This window comes from Vidua macroura, chromosome 6 (genome assembly GCF_024509145.1).
Source record: "Vidua macroura isolate BioBank_ID:100142 chromosome 6, ASM2450914v1, whole genome shotgun sequence".
Taxonomy (NCBI): domain Eukaryota; kingdom Metazoa; phylum Chordata; class Aves; order Passeriformes; family Viduidae; genus Vidua; species Vidua macroura.
In genome coordinates, this window is record NC_071576.1 from 7312582 (window position 1) to 7334270 (window position 21689).

The window sequence follows — 21689 nt, forward strand, 5'->3', positions numbered from 1 at the left end:
ATGGCATGTAGTGACAGGACAAGGTGGAATGGCTTTAAGCTGAAGGAGGTTAGGTTTGGATTAAATATTAGGAAGAAATTCTTCCCTTTAAGGCTGATGAGACAGTGGCTGATGCTGCTTGGAGAAGCTGTGGCTGCCCCATGCCTGGAAGTGTTCAAGGCCAGGTTGGATGGTGCTTGGAGCAACCTGGTCTGGTGTCCCTGCCCGTGGCAGGGGGGTTGGAGCTGGATTATCTCTAAGGTCCCTTCCAGCCCAAACCATTCTTTGATCCCATGATGTTTCTATAGCCTTAGACAAAGCATAGAAGTTGTGTGTTACTGATGAGCTTCACTCAAGGCTTGTGGCTGCACTTCTTGCCAAGGCTTGTCTCATTTCTCTTTCTTGCTCTGGCTGATGCCCATAGAAAATGGACTGTTTGTCTTTTTTCCTTGGGTTGTGTCTCAGCACAAAATCTTCAGAGCACTGGGAGCTGGTGCAAGGGGTGGTGGTGGGATGTGGTGGGGGGCTTGTTGGAATTCCCCTTTCAACTATCCCTGGCAACTTCATCCTCTGCTATTTTACCTGATATATTATGAAAGAAAAAAGTAGATTTCTTCTAATCCAAGAAGGATAATTACAAAAATTAAAATGATGAAAAGTACAGGCCTAGCTGGTCCAGTTGAATCTAGTGTTCAGGCTGAGGTTTTTGTGTGTCCTCTCCTGCTTTTTACTCTAAGTTTGCTGTGGAGTAAAGAGAGGAAAACAGACTTTATATGAAAATGCAGTAAATCACTAATAGCTCTTAATTCATCATTCACTCATCTCTAATTACCAGCCTCCATTTTAAATGTGAGATGAATCCTCACAATTTGCTAATCCAAATTCATCCTCATTTTCAAAGGTGAGGATGAAGCTCTCCTCCTATTGTCAACAAATCAGCATCTATAAATTAGGAGATTTTAGAGGGGTTGCCTTATTATCCTGAGCCCCATGCAACTTGCCAAATCCAAGCAGGTGTTATGTTTGCTTGCTCCCTCATTGGGAAAGCTCAGGGAAAATAGCTAGAAATAAAATTATTGAATGTCAGCAGAAATCCTGTAAGTGATTTCACAGCAGTACTAACGTGGGTGAATAGCTTTGCAAATACAGTCCCTTTCCACCTTAAAAAAAGATTTCTATATCTAAAGGTTTCTTCTTTTTAGAAAGTAGGAGGTGGGGAAATAATCTGACATATTTAGCTACATGAAATCTTGTTTTTAAACTTAAATACAAGGAAAATAATTTACAAGGTTGCTTAGTGATACTGTGGGAAAACATCTATCTTGAGACTATTCAAAGGCATCTCAAAGTAGATTTAGAAACTATGGTTCCTGACAAGCACTAGGGAAAAAAAAATACTGCTTCTGGTGCAAGCTGAATCAGTCCTTGAGTGTGTCAAGAAAGAATACCACTTTTCAAGTGATTTTTGGAACAAATCCAGGGTGCTTGTGAGGTGACGTTTGTTGTCTGAGTGGTCTGTGTTATTCCAGCTGGCCTATACTAAAAGTTAACTCTTGCTTGCTGCCAGCTTCTTTCTTGAGAGAAAATGGGTATCTGTAGCTTTGGTCAAAATAAAGTTGTTAGACATCCCATGGATCATAAACATACTTCTGTCTCTTTGTGTTCTCTGTCCATGGTGAATCCACCATGCATTGATGGCAGATGGTCTCCTCAAGGGTAGTTTGCACCCTATTATAGATCTGGGGGAGCTGGGAATAGAAAAAATGTTCATTTTGCAGGATTACAGCAGTGCTCAGATGCTCTTTCTGCCATCAGGTACACGGTTTTCCTACTGCATGTGTGGGTAGTTTGTTACCCCCAGCATTGCTCTTTGCTTTTTGATCTGACATGCACAACAAATTTCATTCTGAGATCATTGCAGTGTTTGATTCCACCTTTAAGAAGAAGAGGAAACTTGATGTTGATCAAGGTCTTTGACATAGAGGGAAAAAAAGCTTTGAGGTTGTTTGGGATTTCTGAGAAACGCTGATTTGTCACACCAGCAAAGTCAAGTTGTGGGATTACAGTGACACTGAGTATTGCATACCAAATTCAATATCCTAAGAAAACTTCAGCAGAAGAAAAAGGGGAGCATAAGGGGGTGCAAGCAGTCATGTGGAAATGAAAATCAAGTTCTTAAAAAAGTACATTTGGAATGAATTGTCACCTCTGCATTTTGCAGCAGAAGTCAAGGGCTGTCACCTGCCTCCATGGCTCAGCTCAGGGGATCATGTCTGGTTTTCCATCTCCTCCATCTCTGGTTTTCACTCCCTCTTAAGCTAAGAAGGATCCTTGTGTCACATATCCATTCCTGATTCAGTCTGTAGAAAGCATAAAAAGGAGATGACATAACAACAGCCACTTGCAACAAGATGTTGTTAAAGTTTGAGTGCTCTGATTTCAAAATGATAACAGGCACTGTTACTAGAGGGTAAGACCACAGTTGATTTGAGGCCCTCAGAAATGTTTGGTTGTGCCAAGTTCAGCTTCCCATGCATAGGAGCATGGCTTTCAGTAGGAGTTGAGTGCTTAAGATAATAAAAGCTGGCCTAAACAAAGCAGCACCTATGCTTCTTGATGTAGGACAGTGCAGTAGAATGGCATTTGACCATAGGGAAATGTGAATTTTGGTGTGTCCTGTTGCTGTTGTAGCTGCCAGGGACATGGATACGTGGGTGTAAAGTCATCTTGCACAAAGCTATGCAGAATTTCATCAGCCTGTCTGCTTTTCATAACACTCGAGTAAAATACAAAAGTTAGGAAGGGCCAGATGATAATTGTTTTGCAGAGGGAAAACATGGTCCTTGAGGCTGATTAATGTAGCAATAGAACTTCTGAGGCCTTCAGTGAGGAGCTGCTTGTAGCATAAACAGGTCTGAGGCAGGCAGTTGATTGAAGTGTTTGTTTATTTTTGTGGATCTTGAAATAGGTCAGTAAATAGAATTTACTCTGTGGACTGTATTGAGGCAATATGTTAGTTAGGTGCAAGATGATGCTGATGTTAAGCGATTCCTTAGGGCAGCTTTTTTGATTACAGCTCCACAAAGTCAAAGAAAAAGCTCATTTTGATCTTCAGAGCACCTGCCTGATTGAAACTCTGAGGCAGGTTGTGTTTTATAGTCAGCTTATTTAAAAAAAAAAAAATTCTAAACATTGTCACCAATCAGAAAATGCTATGAAATTTAGACCTGTCTGTAGTCAGACCCAGGCAATATTAAATTCAGATAGATCATTCTCTCAGCTGGTCCCAGGACTATTTTGGAGGTTTGTTGCAATCAGTACTCTTTCTTGTGCTGAGCATCCTGTAGGAGCAGTGGCAGTATCAGGGGAGAAGAATCCATGTCTCCTTTAATGAGATCTGTTAGGATGCTACATAGCAATCATCACATAAATCCACTGATTTCTGTTTAAGTCTTCAGTAGTCAGTATGTTCTCTGGTAGCTATTTTTCACCATACCATATTACCTAGAGGAAAAGGAATTAATAATGCATCTAGTCTTGGATATGTATGTTTAATGGATGATCTCACATCCTATCTTGGAGTCAGGCTGCACAGAAAAAGCCCTTTTGTAATTGATCTTTGAGGTTTAGCACATAAAGAACAGAAAAATGTAATTGTGCTTACTGAAAATTTTCTTTAACTACTAAGGACTGGCGCACAGGAGGTAAGTGGATCATCTAGAAGAGCAAAGGAAGTTGGTATCTGAAGATTTGGTTATGGAAAAAAATTCTCAGATTTTATTGCGTAAGTGTTGAGATTTTTTTGTGGGATGTGCTGTTAATACAATATTTAATAAATAATTAATGCCATTTAATGTTTAATAAATATTTAATTTAGGAAAATTAGAATGGAGTGGTGACTGGAAAAAAAATTTAAGAGGCAGAAACTTGAGTAGGTGGATCTTTGCTGTCCAGGTCAGGCTGTTCTGTGTCAAACTGAGCAGGCTCAAGGCTGTTGTACAAGTCAGCAGTGGTGGCTACTTGGGGAGGAAAGGGTGGAGGGATTTTTTTTCCCTTGTTTTGATCACTCAGAATACAGAATGATTCTGTCATGCAAAGCAGCCTCTCTCTAAAGGTTACAGTTTTGCAAAAGCATAATAACTTCCTTTAACCTAGTAAATCATCTTAGCCCATTTCTCTTATATAGCATCATTCCATGTAATGAATTTTTCTTGTGTTTTGCCCTTACTGGATTCATATGTTCCAAGCAGTGGGAGTTTCCACCAGTTCCCTTGGGAAACTGTTATGAGGTCCAGTGAGTTTTGTTGTAAGGTCCTATTAACATAGTGCTTACATTAATTTCATGTTATTGGCCCTTAAGCATGAACTCATGCTTATATCTATTTATGGCTTAAACTTCCCTCATCTTCCAGAGATCTGATGATCTTCTGCTTTTCTCTTAACAAATCATGTCAGCTAATTAGGTGAAGGTTCTAAGTTCAATCTCTGGGTCTTTAAACATCCACCCCCTATTTCCCAGCCATGCTCTCAATCTTTTATTCTATGGTGATCAGGGCTCCAGAGGAGAAGAACAAAGTCTGGTGAAAATTTCCTCATCCCAAACAGTATGTATGACGTGCCATACATGAATTGTAGCCTCATATAAATGGAAGGCATCACAAACATACAGATAAATATTTTTCAGAGATGCCAAATACTTTCTAAGAGGGCCATGTTAGCTCTCTAGAAATATGTAGATGGCATTGTAGTTTTAATTCCTTACTGAAACAATCTGTATATCTTACTTACACAAATGTTATTGTTTAAAGAAATACAAGGCTGTTCCTGAAATACGTGCATTCTGTCTTTGAACATAAATCTCTTTCCAACTCCAGGCTGAAGTCGATACCACAAGAGACTGACTTGATAAATGGCATCACTGATTCACTACATGGTTTAGCTGAGATGTGTGGCAACCTTCAGTTATACTTAGTTTAAAAGGGAAGGAAATGCAAAATAGAGGCTGAAGCCCTGTCCATAATGTCTTCTGTCATCTCTGGGCAGGACAGAGGTGCAATTACCAAGGGCAGCTGTAGCTTTGATCTAAATAGGCCGTTTGTGGTGCTAAAGGAGAGCAGCCCCTGCACAATCACACTGCTTGCATGAATGCTGTAGCTGATGGACTCAGCTGCCAGGGACAAGCTAAGGGCAGAATTTAATTCTTCAGCTGCAGCCTGGATAAAGATTGATGCTGTCTTACCTCACTGCCAGGTTTCTTATCTCTTCTGTATAAAGGAATAAGTATTTGACCACTTGTCAGCTTCATATAAAAGTACCTTAAATAAGTATTAACCTAATACAGTCTTTCTTGCTTTTGTAACAGCTCTGTGCCTTTCCCTGCTTGATTTCAGTTCTCTCTGCTTCCATTTTTAGATCATGTTTTATCTCTTATCCCTTTGATATCTTTAATAACTCCCTCTTTTTCTTCACCCCCTCAACTACTTATCTCTGCATCCTTTTACCTTGATGCCATCTCATTGTATTTCCATGTGTTTTGATGATTTAAGAGATTGGCCAATTAGTTTATGTTTATGAAATTTTTACTTTGAAAATGACTGTGTCATCTTCTTTAACTGCCACTTGGGTAGGGTCAGGATGTGGAGAGAGTGCCCTTTGTTAGATGTGTATGTGGAATTACAGGGGAAGAGAAAGGAAAGAAAACCTCAAAGCCCAAAAAACAAACCCCACAATGAAAATCAGAGCCCGAAAGTAGCTTTGGGCTCACAGGCCTTTTGCAGTCCTGAGGAAGCAGCAGCAACCTTAAGTAGAAGCTGAGAGGAGAGTGGGTATTAGTGTCTGTCTGTATGGTCCTTCCTGCCTGCACAGTTGGATGATGGAGAGTGGAAATAACTTACCACTGACAATTGTATTTTGACAGAACAAGTGGTGTGCAGAGGAGCAGGGCTGAAATCTAGGAGAGGAAAATTGTTCTGCATGTGTCTGAGGACAAGTAAATTCTCAGACATGTTATAAAAGGTGAGTGTTAAAGGTGGACTAGGAAAGTAGGGAAGGTTCACAGGGATATACAGGGGCCTCTTGGCAGGAAAAGGGAAAGGCTGGCCTGGCTTTTATAGCAGGGAATATGGATTAAACAGGAAGGTTGGTTTTTGTTGGTTTTTTTATTAAACAATCTTAGTATGTGTGACCTTATCTAATGGCTGCTGCAGTGCAGCTGGGAAGTTGTAATTGTTCAAGCTGTGGTAACTCAATTACTTCTGTCCCTGTCCCTGTCCCTGGGTCTCAGTGGCAGTTCTGGCAGGGGATACCATCAGCTCCTGCATCCTCCTCGTCCGTGAGACGCGCTGTGACTCCCGGGGCTCCTGTCGCCTTCCGTGGTGCTTGCAAGGCTGAGGAATGGCTCCTGTCAGCTTTCACTCCGCCGTGCCTCGCCAAAGCCCCGATCTGCAGGGAAGGCAGGAGAGCTGGCTGTCAGCGAGCAGATAACACTGCTCTGATTTATATGCTGCTCGCATCTGCAAAGTTTTCCACTGCAGCAATGGATCCCTTTGTGTTCAGTCTTCATTTTTGTTTTGTTTAAAGGTTTTGATAACTTTTACCAATAGGCAGTGGAATTTTTCTCCTATATTGTGCTGTATTCATGAATTTTTCTAGCTGGGTCGATTGATGACAGTTGCTTGTTAGTTAAATGCTTTTTATATTGTAAAAGTATGAAATAGGTTCTGTCATTCTCAAAAGGCTAGAATTGCAGGTTTTTAAAACTTTTGAAAAGTGATCTTTTAAAAACTTCAGATTATGTAATAAGCAAATATTTTTCTTTTTTCTTTTCTTGCAGTGATGTAAAAATGATTTTGGGTGGTTGAAGGTTGTGCTTGGATCAGCAGTAATGCTGTGTGACACCAGAAATGTACTCTAGTTGTGACAACAGTAACAACTGGTAATTTATAAGTGTAAGGGAAAAGGTTTACATGTATACAGATACAGAAGAATCTCTAAGAATAACTGTCCTTTAAGATGTAATTAAAAAAAAAAAAAAATCGCTGTCCAAACAATACAGAGGAAGATTAAAGCACGGCCTAACTGGTGGTGCTTTCAGAAGGAAATCTTGCATGTCCAAAAGCTACCACTGTCTAAAAGTTCTTGATATTATAATTTTTTCTTTCCAATTCCTTTGATGTGAGACAGGTAAAGGTTATGCTACATTAATCATACATGTGCTTACAGTTCTTGCCAGTAGTGCAGCTTTCCAGCTGTTTCAACTTTGAAACAGCTGCAAATCTTCTGTGAGTAAAAAAAATTCAGTAAGCTAAACTTTTGGATATAAAAAAGCCTGTATTTGCTTTCTTTCAAAATGAATCTGAAACGACCTGAATCATTCTAATAGACAAATAACTAATGAGCACCATAGCATTTGTTTAAACTGTGGTAATCAGACTTTTGTGTAAGCTGCCTTGTACAGGAGGAGCAGCGAGGGCTGGCAGCAGTAGCAGGGAAGCAGGAGGAAGCGAAGGGATAGCGTGTACTTTTCTCTTTGACCCATTTAGGCTTCAGTCTCACATTTCTTTAAGTTGATCCACGTGTATGTGGCTGCTGACAGCATTTCTCCTCACCCCTGCCACATTCTGCTGCCGTTAGGGCTTGGGAGGCTGCTTGTTGAGTTACATGAGGGAACTGGTCCAAATTAAAATTCAGCTTTTTTTGTTGTTTGGGTTGATTTTCAGCACAGCAAATTCCCTCATCTGTATCAGTGTGTGGCCATGTAAACCATGTTGGAGGTGGGAACGCTGTCTGCAGGAACAGCTTGGGCTTTAGCTTCACTTAGAACAGTTGTGATCCAATTCCTTCAGTGCTGGTGAATCAACAGATAAGGGTTTTGTTGGGGTTTTCTTGCTTTCGTTTTCTTTTAATATCAGCATTGACTGTGGTTTCCCAACATGACACCATAAGTGAAGTTCAGTATGGACTTTTAGCTGTGCTGAGAAGAATAATTAAGCAGGGTTAAGAAATGAGCAAGCTGCTGTCTTGAGGATGATGGGCAAGATTAGCAATAGGTTGAGTGCAGCCCCTGCGTCACTTGTATGGCTTCTAGTCTGTTGTTGAAGTGTGGGTAGCAGTGAGATGGATAATGGGAATGAAATGGCAGCAGAAGAAGTGCCACCTGTGAGGGAAGCAGAATTCCAGGAACTGCATGCAGAAAATCAGAGGAACCACTTGTGATGCCAGATTTTTCAGAGTGGTTAAAACAAATTAATTGAAATGGACAGTTGCTGGATATGCAAAGAGGGAGTGGTATCATAGGATCAGGGAATGAAAAATGTGCTTGATGAGGAGGGGTGGGCGAAGTTGTGTGGGTGTGTGGCTTTGCAGGCTTGTTTTGGCATTAATGGAATACAAGGGCCAATTTTGAGGGAATGAATACTTAAAGAAGTACAGGTAAGTGCTGAGAAGAGATGTTAACAGCAAATTTTCTAGGTGAAAGAAAAGTAGCTTAGTATCAAATATTTAAAAAGTGGTGCAGCAGTGACCACCATCTGAATTTTTAAGACATTAGTCTTAAAGATGCATGGTTGTTCTCTTTAGCTGAATGAGTGAATGAGCCTTTGACGTGCTCTGGAAGGGCTTTACCAGGACAGAAGGGACCTGCACCTGGTAGATGGGGCACTCCCATGGGAGGCAAAATGGATGGGTTGGATTGTTGTCAGCAGGCAGAGAAATTGAATACAGGTCTCTGCACTCAACTAGTCTGGGTCTGGCCCTACAGAGATAAAGAGGAGGCATCAATCCTTCAGTAAACAGGTCTGGATTAAGTCTTTTATTTCACAAGGTTATTTTTAACACAGGTCAGTTTACTGGTTTGGTTTTCTGTTCATTGCCACAAACAGTTTTGCTGGCACAGTTGGTGAAATATCACAGGGAAAGGGCCAGGGACTGCTTTATTCTGCTGAGATAACAGGAGCAGAGTGTACCCTTGGGCAGCCCCTGAAGCAGGTCTGCCAGGTGGCATGGGCACTGAGGATGCATCAGTCAGAGCGGGGCCAAGTGTTCCCGGGCTCCAGGTTGCTCAGCCTGGGGACTGACACATCCCCTAGGGGAACTGGGGACTTCTTGTGGAAGAGCCTGGGTTTGGGGTGCACCCACAAGCAGATGGCAAGGGAGGGATTTGGAGCTGGGCTTGAGTGAGGCAGAGCATGGGCACGAGGCCAACGTGGTCATCATTTTCCTCACGAGCAATTAGGTGTTACTGGGAATAACTCTTAGCTAACCTTGATAAAATTAAACTTGTTATTGTGCTGGGTCAGCACTGCTGCAATGTCCTGCTGTGCTGCTACTTTTACTGCTCATTGGCCTTTTTCCTTACAGGCTCACAGGGATGAAGCTGTTCCTTGCTCCCAGTATTGCGTGTGTGCTGGAAATGCTCGGTGTGAGCGCTGCAGCCGTCGCCTCGCTTCCCTCCCTTTAAATGTTTTCTTGTCTTTGATCACAGGACTCTTCCCTTGATTAGGCTGCTGGGACCAGCCTTCATGAGTGTAACCCTGCTGGTCTGCCCCTTTTGTGCCTTTGTTTGTTTGTTTTACTGATTTGTAATACAAATAGTATAGAAGCCTGGCATAGAGCAAAGAGCAGGAAATTCATTCAGGCTTTGAGCTGGGAATTGCTGAAATTGAAAGATGTGACAAAACATGCAGGGATGCTCACACATAAAAACTGCTCTTTTTTCCCTTTTTTTTTTTTTTGGAGTTCTTTTGGGCAACCTTTTCAAAGAAAGAAAAGGAATGAAAACCCAAATGCAGAACAAAATCTGCACATAAAATTCAGTTGGTAAAGCAATTCAAATGGTGGAAATGAATATCCAAGAGAAAACCATCCGAAATGTTTCTTTTAATAGAATCTAGTGTTTGTTACCATAACAATCCTTTTTGCAAAAGAAGGATTAGTGCTGTTAACATGACTGTTCCCTGCTTCAGGTAGCACTAGTTTTCAGGGCCCCTTGAGCAAATTGCAGAAAGGGGGGAAAATCCATATGCTTGGATTTTGATGATGCACTTTAGTATCGTAATAACAATTCATTTAGGCTCTGGCTTTGTACTGCCTGTTATTTCCCTAGAAACTTATGATTCATCCTGACAAGTATATGAAATAGCAGTGTTACAGCCTCTGTCAGACTGAAGGGAAGGCTGCAGATGAGCTGGCAGAAGCCAGATAAGAGTAATGTAGAGCTGTAGCTGCTTGACATTACTGACTTTTAAGGGGTCCAAAAAAAGGTATGATTCCTCTTCCATTGGGGAAGAGAACAAGATGTTTCTGTAGTAACGAGATCATAAAAGAAAGAAAATTGCTTGTAAAGAATATGTCTGATTTTCCCTCTTTTTCTACTTTGCTTTTATTATAACTTAAGCTGCAGTTTTGCTTTCAACTGCCTCTTGTGTAAGCATTTAATAGAACCAAGATATTCTGCAAATCTATTTTTTTTGACAGTGATTTCTGGCCTACACATTTTGTTTTGTAATAACCACCGTTTCCTCTGTCAAAAGAATGGAAATTATCTGAAATAAAAGGATAGTAGTGTTCTGTGGTCCTGTGTGAACTTGTCACTTCAGGTCTGCTGTGCCAGTTCAAAGCATTGAGGTTGGCATCGGATGAGAAGATGATGGTGTTCCTTTCAGCATGCTGGGAGTAGATGGGTAGAAACACTTTTTTTTTTTTTAGTAGGCTTGGAACTAAAAGCTGAAAAGGGCCTTTTGTTTTTTGCTGCAGATTCAGGAGCGTGATAAACTTTACTACTTGGTAGCCTGGGAACTTGATTTTGTGTGTTGATTACAGAAGTGCAAACTTCTTTCTTTCTCTCACTTCACCCCCTGCCTCCCCCTCCACCCGATGGTATGATGAGCCTTTGAGAAATAAATGGGAATTGCGTGGTGTGTGCTCAGTGCATTGCAAAATTTCTGTAGTTTCTAGACTTTTGTTCTTTTGCTCTTTAAAAGAAAATTTCTTACTTTTTACTGGTGAGGGATGGGGGAGAATTTTTTTAAACCTTGCTGTTGGACTTGTCCTGCCTTTTTAAAAAGACACTGTTCCCTGCCCTTCTCCCAGAGGTACTTAGATACCAATTCTCTTGCCATCACTAAATTGCAAGGGCAGCATGAAGTGTAAGCTTTGACCTTAAAGGTGCTATTTCTTGTGGTTTAAAAAAAGAATCCCACCATCTGTCAGAAACCTGTAAGGCCCAAAAGAGACAATTGCAAGTTACTAATAAAAGATGCATCTACTAAGAGACTTGTTTTACCCCTATATATTTTGTATTATAACTTGTGCTTCTATGTAGCAATTCGGGAAAAAAAAATGCAATACTTAATTCTGACTGTTCCACGTGATGATATTCCTTTATTGTACTGAGATAGTAGCTGCAGGTTTTTAGAGCAGAGTCACACTGAGCCTTTTTTAAAAGCTGTCTTGCAGGATAAAATGGATAAGAAAGTCAGGAAGGTGTTGTTGTGAGTGTTCTATAACCCAGATCATGATAGGGTTTAAAGGTGTATCAGTTCTTTTCCATCCAGTAGAGAATCTCAGTTCACTGGCGTTTGTAACACTGTGATGGAATCGGGTGAACACTGAGTGGAGCAGATTGCTAATAAACTGCATTGTACTGTTGGATATTCCCACTGTTTTGGCTGAGATCCTCAGGCTTGCTGCATCCTTGCAGCTGGCTGGAGCAGCTCACTGGGAGCACACGGTGAGAGTGGCAGCGCAGGCACTGAAGCCACGCTGGCAGTCAGAGCAAAGACAGAGGCAGGAGGGAAACAGCAAATGCAAGGTTATAAAATGCCACCCAGCTAGCAAGGAGCACTGGAAGTGGGAGGATGTTCAAGGGCTGATGGCCATAATGCAGTGCTGTAGGTCTGCTGGAGGGAATTGCTCATCTTCCCAGCCCTGGAGCTTGCAGCTGCTCAGCAGCTCCTTCCTGCGCTGACCCTGCTGCTGGAGAAGCAGCATCCCAATACTTAGCAAGGTTTGTGGCTGCTACTGCTCAGTTTTGGGGACTTCTCATGTTGAGCTCTGGCAGTATGAATGAGTATTTGGCCTCTTTTCTTGTTTGTCAGCAGTAACTGGAGCATTGGATAGAGAGTTTATTTTGATCAGTTGTTTTCTTAAAGCCCAGTTTCTCTATGTATGATCATCTGCTCTTCAGATACCAACAGATTAAATCACTGTATTTATAGTTAAATAAAATGTTACAGAGGCACATTTTTCAGCTCTGGAAATGTCAGATTGGCCAGCTAAGCAGAAAAGGTTGGAAGTCACAAAATGACATACATTTGGTTGTCATCTGACTAGGGTGAGGGCACTCTACAATGGCCTGGTTGTGTACTGCATTACTGGGGTGACAGCCATCTAACTGGTATCTGCCTTTTCTTGGGCTCTGTGAAGTGCATTCTTGAATCTGGGAAGGAACCAGAAGGGGTAAAGGGTGTCTTGAAGTTTCCTGTAGAGAAATCTAGTAGCAAACTTGCTAATGCTAACTTTTCCAGCTATTTTTTTCTTAGTGTTACATAAGATACCAGAAAAATAGAATTTTGTTGTCATGTTAAATTCAAGGGGTGGAGGTGGTGATGGGGAAACAACAAAGCTTTTGATCTTTCTTTAGTAAATAGGAGACTGGTTGCAAAATGTAAATGTTTGTCTTAGATGATACTGTAAGCAGTACATTTCTTTCTCTCTTCTCACAAATAAGGACAAAACCAAGTTAGTCATCAAGATACACATAATTTCTAGGATGATTCTTGTCCTGAATTAAGTTGTTCATTTTGGAGATAAGCAGCAGTGTAACAGTTGTCTTGTTTTCCCACAAACTGTATGACTGATATAATACCACAGGGCAGCTTGAGGGAGTCCTAGCACACAGAATTAAAACCTTCTCTGGTCTGCAGAAGGCTGAGTAAAGCATGCTGAGAAATAGCATTTCCTAAGTAGACAAGTACCTTTCTCTTAGATCTCTTTGGTATTTTTTCAGTAGACAATTACCCCTAAAGTAATTCTATTTTAAAATATTGATGGGGGATGAAGAGTTCAGCTAAGAAAGCATGTATTACTCAAACAAGCATACTGTTTTCTTAGGATGGATTATGATGAATTAATTATATTTTAACATTTGAAATTAGGAAAAGGTTAAATACTCAGAATATTAATGGTAGCTTGGGGATGGGAGCAGCTCAGTGGTGAAAATAGCTTATGAAAGAAATTAATTTCAAATATCTTCCTCTATGTTTTTTTTTTCCTTTTTTGATGTGTTCTTTGTTTTTGAAGGGAAGCTGATTTGCTGCTGCTGCAAAATGAGTTTTTAGTACTCAAGTGCATTTTTTTCCCCCCCAAAATAAGTATAAGCTGACTCTTTCTTAGGGACAGAAGAAGCAGCATACAGACTGTAGAGTGTGAAATAAAATTCCGGAAAGACCAGGTGCTAGTTAGTACCTTAATTTTAGGAAGATGTGGTATTTGTATTCGAGGCTGGTGAGTGCCAGTCCAGGGCCTGCTGATGGCAGTGGAAAAACTGTTCACCTAATGGGCTTTGGATTACCCTTGAGTAGCTTATCGTGCCCACACCTCCCCTGGAGGGTGATGGATCCTTCCTCTGCTCTTATTTCACCATCCAAACATGTTACACCTGGTTGACCTATGTGCCTTAAAGGATCTCTTGGTGGTGAGTGCAATAATTTCCACGAGTGCAGGAAGGAGAAGCTGCTGCTTTGTGGCAGCTCCTGTTTGGCCGGAGTCCCACTGACCCCAGCTGCCTGGCTGGAGTCACTTCTTGTTAAAACCAGCATCTTTGGCAAAAAGGTGTTCAGAGGTGAAGCTTTTTTACCATGGTATTAGTGATGATGGTGTAGGGGTTTGCATTAAGATGTGTGATCTGTGTGATCAGGAGCTGGTGGTGTTCTGGGAAGCATCGTGTGGTTGCCATCACTTCCTGTGAGCAGTGGTGGGCATGGCAGGCACCTTTGTGCCCCTTCCACAAGCTGCTCCTGACATCTCTGAAGGGAACAGATGAGTTTCCTGTAAATACATGTGCTGGAAACATCTGCCCGGCGCATTGAATTAAAGGATTTTTCTTGATGTGCTGTCTGACCCCGTATGCTGAGGAACTTGAGTGCTCTGTTTTCCTCATGACTTCCCCCATCTTTTTCTTCAGCTGTCTTTTCAGCACATCCTTCTGAAGCTGGAGCTGTGGGGACGGATTGGACCTCGCTTCCCGCATCTGTCCCAGCAGCTGGACCACTTCCTGCCATGAATCATCCAAAACACACTTTTTTTCTTTTTATTGTTTTATTTAAGGGTGAAGGCACATTTGTTTCCTGAAGCCACAAGCTAATCTAAGTAGTCTGGCAGACAAGCCTCAAATGAAGGCTGGGGTGTGAATGTGTTTGGAGGAAGGAAGTGCCTCCCATCGTTGGGATCTCGGGCAAGCCAGGAGCAGAGCTCTGTCCTTGTGGACTTCATTTGTGGACAGAGGAACAGCAAACTCCATCACTTCTTGGAGAGCTGCAGAAAAACGTCTTCTCTGTTTGCAGTCAGTGTCAAACACATCATGACCTCTGGTTTTTGGCTACAGCTAATCAAGTGCTAATTGGCAAATGATGTTAAGGGAGAGGGGCATAATCTTTTGTCTGAGAAGTCTTGGCTATGGCTTGGATCCTCTGTGGGACTGATGTTTGTGGCTTAGTTTTCCAGAGCTCATTGATTGCATGTGTTTCAATTTTAGCAGTCCAAAACAAGGTGTTTTTTTGTTTTTTTTTTTTTTTTTTTTTTTTTTTGTCCTGAGGAGCTCAGGCTAAGTAGTTCCTGAAACTTGAGAGGTCATTGTATTTCATGAAGAGATGAAATCCAAAATCTGCCTCCTTAATTTTGTCTTAAAAAACCACTCCAACACTAAAAGACCCCAGCCTAAAAGCACATTAACAGCATAGTTTTTAAGCTGTTGTTTTCCTTGTTAATTTTCCTAGGGAAGCGTCAGATTCACCACTTGGGAAACCAGCTTCAACTCAATCAGCATTGTCTGGATACTGCCTTTAATTTTTTCAAGATGGCTGTGAGCAAACATCTAACCCGGGGCAGAAAGAGGACCCACGTCATTGCTGCCTGTCTCTACCTGGTGTGTAGGACAGAAGGAACTCCTCGTATCCTTTCACAGCTATAAAATGTAAATAAATAGAAGACCCACTTTTAGCAAGTCAACTATCCCAGTCAGACCTTGTTTCAAAATGTGAAAAGGTAAGTGTTTAAGGGCTAACTTGGTCGTTGCTGGTTTTATACGTGGAAGTGGATGGGAGTGTTTCCTGTGGTTCAAGTAAATTTGTTCCCTTTCTAAATGTACAATACTTAGTATTTAATGCTATAAATGTCACTCTGCCTCTCATCACTAACTCTGAATTTCTTCTTTCACAACATTTGCTTCAAGTATAAAATTGCACTTCCCCTGTGCTTTGCTAGGGTTTATTATTTGTGTTTTTTTTTTTTTTTTGTTTATTTTGTTTTTCTCTTTTAAAGTAAATGACAGTTAACCCCAAACCTCCTGCAGTGTCAGCATCAAAGAACAGATTAGAGTTCCAGTGGGTTTTTCATCGACATATTTGGATTTCCTTCTTCTGATACTTGCAGGAAGGACAATATCACTCCTGTTCTAGTTCTTGAAAAAAAAGATATTTTATAAATTCTGAAATTTGCTTAAAAATCATGCAGGAAATCAGTGGCTGGAGGTGCACACAGAACAGATTTCCAAGTGAGTACTCCCTGCTTTACCATCCTTATTTTTGTCTTGGGGAACTTAATTGAAACCCACATAAGCTTTAAATACTGATGACACCCAAATGAATTTGTTTAGCATATTTTTATTTCTTTTATGTTGTGTTTTAGTTGCTGGAATTCAGAGTTGAGTATCAAACAATTACTTCTGTTGCTCTGGCTCTGAGCAACCTGGTCTAGTGAAAGGTATGCCTATGGCAGGGGTGTTGGAACTGGATGTATTTTAAGGCCCCTTCCAACCCCCAAACCATTATATCATTTTATCATTCTACAATTCTGTGTTTAGTTTCTTTCTACTTTGAAATAATATCTCTGCATCTTCAGTAGTCTGATTTGATGCTTTTTCTAGATTGCTGCTCTCATTCTATATTTTTGTAGTTGAACAGTTTAGCTTTCCTTTTAAAATTGAGATTTTTTTTTGTCATTTCAGAAAATTCAGTATTCTAAAAGTAGTACTTTCTGATCTTGTAGTAGTGTTGTGGTAATTGTATTTGCATGTTTAAAAAATATGGTATTGCAGGAATAATGGAATTAAAAGGCAGGCTTGCCTGTTACACTGGTTTTTCCTACTGTAAAGTCTCCATGTGAACTTTGAACAGTAGCACTCTATCATTGCCATAAAGACAGTGTTGATTTTAAAGTGTTGTTACCCATATTTTGATAATATATCTTCTGGGTAACTGCCTGAAAGAGGGTGGGATTAGATTAGCTATTAAAAAATTCTTTACAGTGAGGAAACTGAGGGCTTGGCACAGGTTACCCAGAGCAGCTGTGGCTGCCCCATTCCTGGCAGTGTTCAAGGCCAGGCTGGATGGGGCTCTAAACAACCTGGTCTGGTGGAAGGTGTCCCTGCCCACGGCAGGGATGTTGAAAATAAATTATCTCTAAGATCCCTTTTATGATTCTGTGTTATATCTATCCTCATGTCATGTTTAAAGTAATTTTTTTACAGTTGTTATTTGATACTTCTGAATGATAGCCCAGCTGTAATTTGCAAATCCATTTCCCCCCACTGACAGGGATAAAAAGCATTTGAAGAAATGTGGGCTGTAAGAGGCAGATAGGTACACTGCAATGTACAGCCATCTGTGCAGCAAGTGGTGCTAACATGTAGCAAACAAATAAAGCAAAAATAATTTACTTGCTTTTTAACCTTCTTTAAAGTATTTCAGCATGTATCTCACTTGTGTGCAAGATGTATTGGTCTGGTTGACACTTAATAAATCCCTAAATGAATTTCCCAGCTTTCTTTGTTAAATGAAGATAATGTCCTGTGTGACACTTCCACATAAAATACTGGGAGTAAAGTATGAATAAAATTGCAAAGATGACTTCTGTCTTTCTATATCAATAATACTCCACCCTCATTTGCACAGTTACTGTGCTACCTGGAAATGAAAAGGTTGTTGTGGATGTCCATAAAGCTCAGTTTTTTAGTGTTTTTTTTTTTTTTTAATCCATTAGATAAACCAAATTTTGTAGTTGATATTAAGAATTTAACCTTCGTCATTTTGGGAGAGGGCATTCATTCAGCTTCTGCCTGTGTTCTGCTATGGTTTTGTTTGTTTGTTTGTTTTTGTTTTGTTTTCTATTACTATTTAAAATCCAGTGTAGTTAAAAAAAAAAGCCCAAATAAATTATAGACTCTCAACAATGAAATACAAATTCCTCTTCTGGTATCTTTTCCTTTCATTGGAACTTGAAAACCTGAGGGCCACGGGTGCAAATTGCTGACCTTTGAAATTAAGATATGTTCAAGGCTCTGTAGATTAATTATGATGATCATTATCAGCATGTTATACTTGTTCCCAGCTTAAATCTGGCAGTACAGACCTGGCCACAGGAGGCAGGGGTGTTCCCAGGGCCGTTGGAGCAGAGGGGCCAAGAGCAGGTGTAGAGAGGATGGCCATGGGACAAAGTGCTTTAACAAGAATTAAAATCCATATTCAGGGTAATAAACTTGCCATTGGTTTTGGTCTTCTGGAGAAGGTGCTGAGGAGGGCTTGGAAAGAGGAGCAGTACACTGAATAATTCTGAACAAAGGACTTGCAGTATTTTTAACACTTCAGCATGGAAATACACTGCACAGCCGGGTTCCTGAGTTTCAAGTGTTCATTGTCATTGTGTTCATTTTAGAATTCCAACAAAGAACTGTGGGAGAAATTTAGACAAGGAAGTTAAAAGCTGAAGATTGGTGAAAGTATTTTAGAGGAAAGAGGTGACGTGGAAGGAGTAGCAAATGGCAGCAGTATCCTCAGAACTGAGGGGCAGCTCACTAATTTTGGGTGGCCCAAATGAGTTATCCAAGTGACCTGGGAGTTGTGGAGGCAGGAGATGTTACCTGGGTACAGCTTAGTGTTAACAGTAGAAGACATCGCTAAGTAGTTTCTTAAAAAGTTGTGTGGTAGAAGGAGCAAAAATGTCTGGGGAGGTACAGGGAGATGTAGTAAGGGACTGAAGTGACAAGAAATGTTGTGTTCTTGTGGCAGAACCAAAGGAGTGGGAAGCATTTGAGAGGGAAAAGAGAATTTAATTGTGTCTGCAAGTTCAGTTTGAACGACTGGAATGCATTTATCTAACATGGTTATCTGCTTATTCTTCTTTTTTTCATAATACACATGTCACCAGCCAGCCTCTGTGAAAATGTGAAGAATACTTTAGCCAAGTCTACTAGAGCAGTGTGAATTATGCCTGAATAAACCTCAGCCTGAAATAGGAAAACATTATGTTCTCCTTGGTTCTTATGCATTATTTAATTAATGCAAAAATGCAAAATATTCTGGTAACTCAAATTTTTTTTATCTGAAAAAATAGTTCCATAACATAAGGAGAAAATAAAAATTTATTAATCTGAAGAGCAGCTTTTATTTGTAATCCTTTGAAAGTTTTATATTTATTATTTGATATGCGAATTGATTTTACATCAGTTTATGGTTTTTATTAGGTTATGTGACACAAACCCCCCCAGTGCAGCCACTTTGGCATAGCTTTTAATTTGCCTTCCTTTATTGCTTGTCAGTGTTAATGTTTTCCAGGGAAAACAGCTTGCTAACTATTAGCTGGATCTGGGAGGTGTTTCATCCTTCTGATGAGTTCATAAAAGCTTCAATTTATTAGTCTCTTTATAAAATGTGTCAATGTGTCTGCATTATCAGTGTCTGAAGTAAAGATATAATGCAGAAAATCCATCTGAATGAGATGGTTTTTAAACCCTCAGGTGTGATGGGACCTGTTGTCCCTCTCCCAGGGACTGAGCGATGCTGAGCGTTTCCAGTGACGTCTGACTTTGTCTGGCACTGCCAGCGCTCTGGGCAGTTCAGACTCTGCCTTTTAATTTGTTTCTTGGAATAGTAACAGCCCTGAGTTGTTTCTCTCTAATGTTTTGAACAGCTTTTCCACCCCTGCACATGTGAGAATGGAAACAAAGGGCGCTTTAGCTGCTCTCGCCGTTCCCGAGAGAGAGAATTTGGGAAGAGCCAGGCAGGGTGTCTGAGTGACTTATGGGCTCAGCTGTAACCTGTGGCTGCCCCAGGCTCACTCAGGAACAATGACAGCCTGGCCAGGATTTTCCAGGTGGGATATCAGTTTGTTTTAATCAAGGAACATTTCATTCTGTTTGCAATCCTGTTACTGTACACAACAGTTAGAAAAACTGTACAACTGTCCACTCTTTTGTGTAATATTTTCCAGTGCTACCACCTGGGGTCTTTTATAGCAACATTTTACATGGTAAATGTCTTTTATCCCAACACATACACCTTTTTAATACTATTTATTTATTCTTTTCCTTTGAAACTCTCTGAAAAATGCACCTTTAGTTGTAAACCAAATCCTGTCTTGTTAGAGCATAGTAAATAAAACCTTTTCCACATGAGAAGAGTCCCTAGCCCTAGTCTCACTAGCCATCTTGTGTAATACCCTCTGAAGGTAAATTCAGGGTAGGTTTTTCTCCCTCCAGTAAAGCTGGTCAGTCTCTATGATTGGAGACTCTGGGCTGGGCAGCCTCTGAGACTGAGTTATTATTTGAATTATTCAGGGGCTCTTTGGTAGCTCTTTTTTGTCAGAGAACAGAGGTGGGATCTCCTGGGGTCAGACCAAGACAGCCAAGTGAGGCCTCTCTCTTGAGCTGTTTGCAAAAGAGCATTTCTGAGAAATGTATAAGGAGAATAACCTCTTCAGATTGGGCGTTGGGAGCAGAAGGCTGTCAGGAGAACGTTTGGTGCCTACAAGTCTTTCAGATGTAAACTTGAGCTGGGTGGGAAAGCATAAGGAGCTTTTCCTCCCTGGCTTCCTCTGCCCTGTGAACCTCCCTTTTGTTTGAGGGAAGATCACGAAGGCATTGCCAGATCCCAGCAGGCAAGAAGGGTTTGGGAAAAAGCTGGGCAGCTGAATGGGGCAGCACTTTGTTATTTCCTATCTGTCTGCAGTACTTGTACTTTTTTGCCAAGCTATTTGAAAGTCTCCTGCTTTAATGTGTTTATTTTCATGTCACAGAAAGGGAAGTTGTGAGTATTTATCTTCATTTCCAGGTGCAGAACTGAGGCTAAGTGACACATTCAGAGTTACCCAGAAAATCTGTGATGGAATGAGGAACTGGTCTCTTTAATCCTTGCTTAGGCAGCAGCTCCTGGCTTTTCTGCCATGTTGGTCTTTGCAAGAAGACCAACATTCTTTGCAAGAATCCCCTGCAAGCATTTGCAGCTCTGTCACCTCCATATGGTCTTGGGAAGCTTTGTACAGCCTCGCCATGAGAACCTTTGATGGATACAATCTTTGTTTCTCTACTAACACTTCAAGGTCTGTCTTTGCAAGGAAAAGGGCAAGACTTCCTTTTTTATTAAAAATGAAAAATTAGATCTCCAGCAATCTTTTGACCTCTACTAAAACTTCCTGGAGCCAGCAGGCCCTAGTGTTCCTGATTAAAAAGTTAACTTTTGAAATTAGGCTTTAATCAAGAAAAATTTAAAGCTGTGGTTAGGGAGGTTAATAAAACCAGTTTCTATTTCTCTCTGGTTAAGGACTTTCTTTTTAGTAACTGACCTTTCACTTTTTTTTTCTTAACTGGTGTTGCATTGAAAATGTGTTTTGTTCAAGTGTGGAGTGTGACAAGGACATAAGAGAATAAAAATGGATTTTAAATTGCACGGTTAAAATACATATAATATTTACTGAGGCAAATTACTTCATTTCACTGTGTGGAAAGAGATGCCAAGATCTTCGTAGTAAGTTGAGTAGAATATTTTCAGTTGGAACTGACCTATAATGATTATCCAGTTCAACTGCTTGATCAATGCGGGGCTTACCAAAAATTACACCATGTTGTTAAGGGCATTTTCCAAATGCTTCTTAAGCACTGACAGCCTGAGGGCTTTGACCACCTCTCTAGGAACCCTGTTCCAGTGTTTGACCACATTCTTGGTGAAGAAATGTTTCCTAATAAAGCATTTGCTTGAACTTGAAGGCTTGCAAAAGCCTTGTTCACATAATTTCAAAATGAAGTCTTAAAATTGCTGTTTTTGAGTGGATGGATTTTAGCTGGAAGAGTTTCATCTATTAAGGAAAAATTGCTGCCTTAAATAGGGTGTGACTGTTGTTGCCCCATGTCATTTGCATAGATTTCCAAAGAGTTGGGTGTTTGGTAATGCTTGGCTTTTGTGATCATTCCTATTTAGTACCACACAAGAAAATGCTGAAGATGTAGGGAAGAAGGCAGCCAAGGACAGCAATAGAAATTTAATTTCTGCACCTTAATTTCTCCCCATCACCCTCTCCTCCAGCCAGGGCTGGACCTGTTGAATTTCAACAGCAGGGCTCATGACCTGAAGCCTGCATATCCAGTCTGCTTTTCCATGGAATGAAGGAGAATCATACCATCTTTCACTTGCAGTGCTGCCTCACACATTTTTTTCCCTGTAAAG

The 21689-nt window shown here is 40.7% G+C and overlaps 1 protein-coding gene across 1 annotated transcript in view; it reads left to right on the top strand.

Annotated features, from left to right (window-relative positions):
• The window catches only part of BRF1 (BRF1 RNA polymerase III transcription initiation factor subunit), a 172241-nt gene that overhangs the window by 27857 nt on the left and 122695 nt on the right, over nt 1–21689 (top strand). The window contains exon 3 of the mRNA XM_053979768.1: nt 14973–15146. Coding sequence (XP_053835743.1) covers nt 14973–15146 — 174 coding nt within the window. The remainder of the gene's footprint in view (nt 1–14972; nt 15147–21689) is intronic.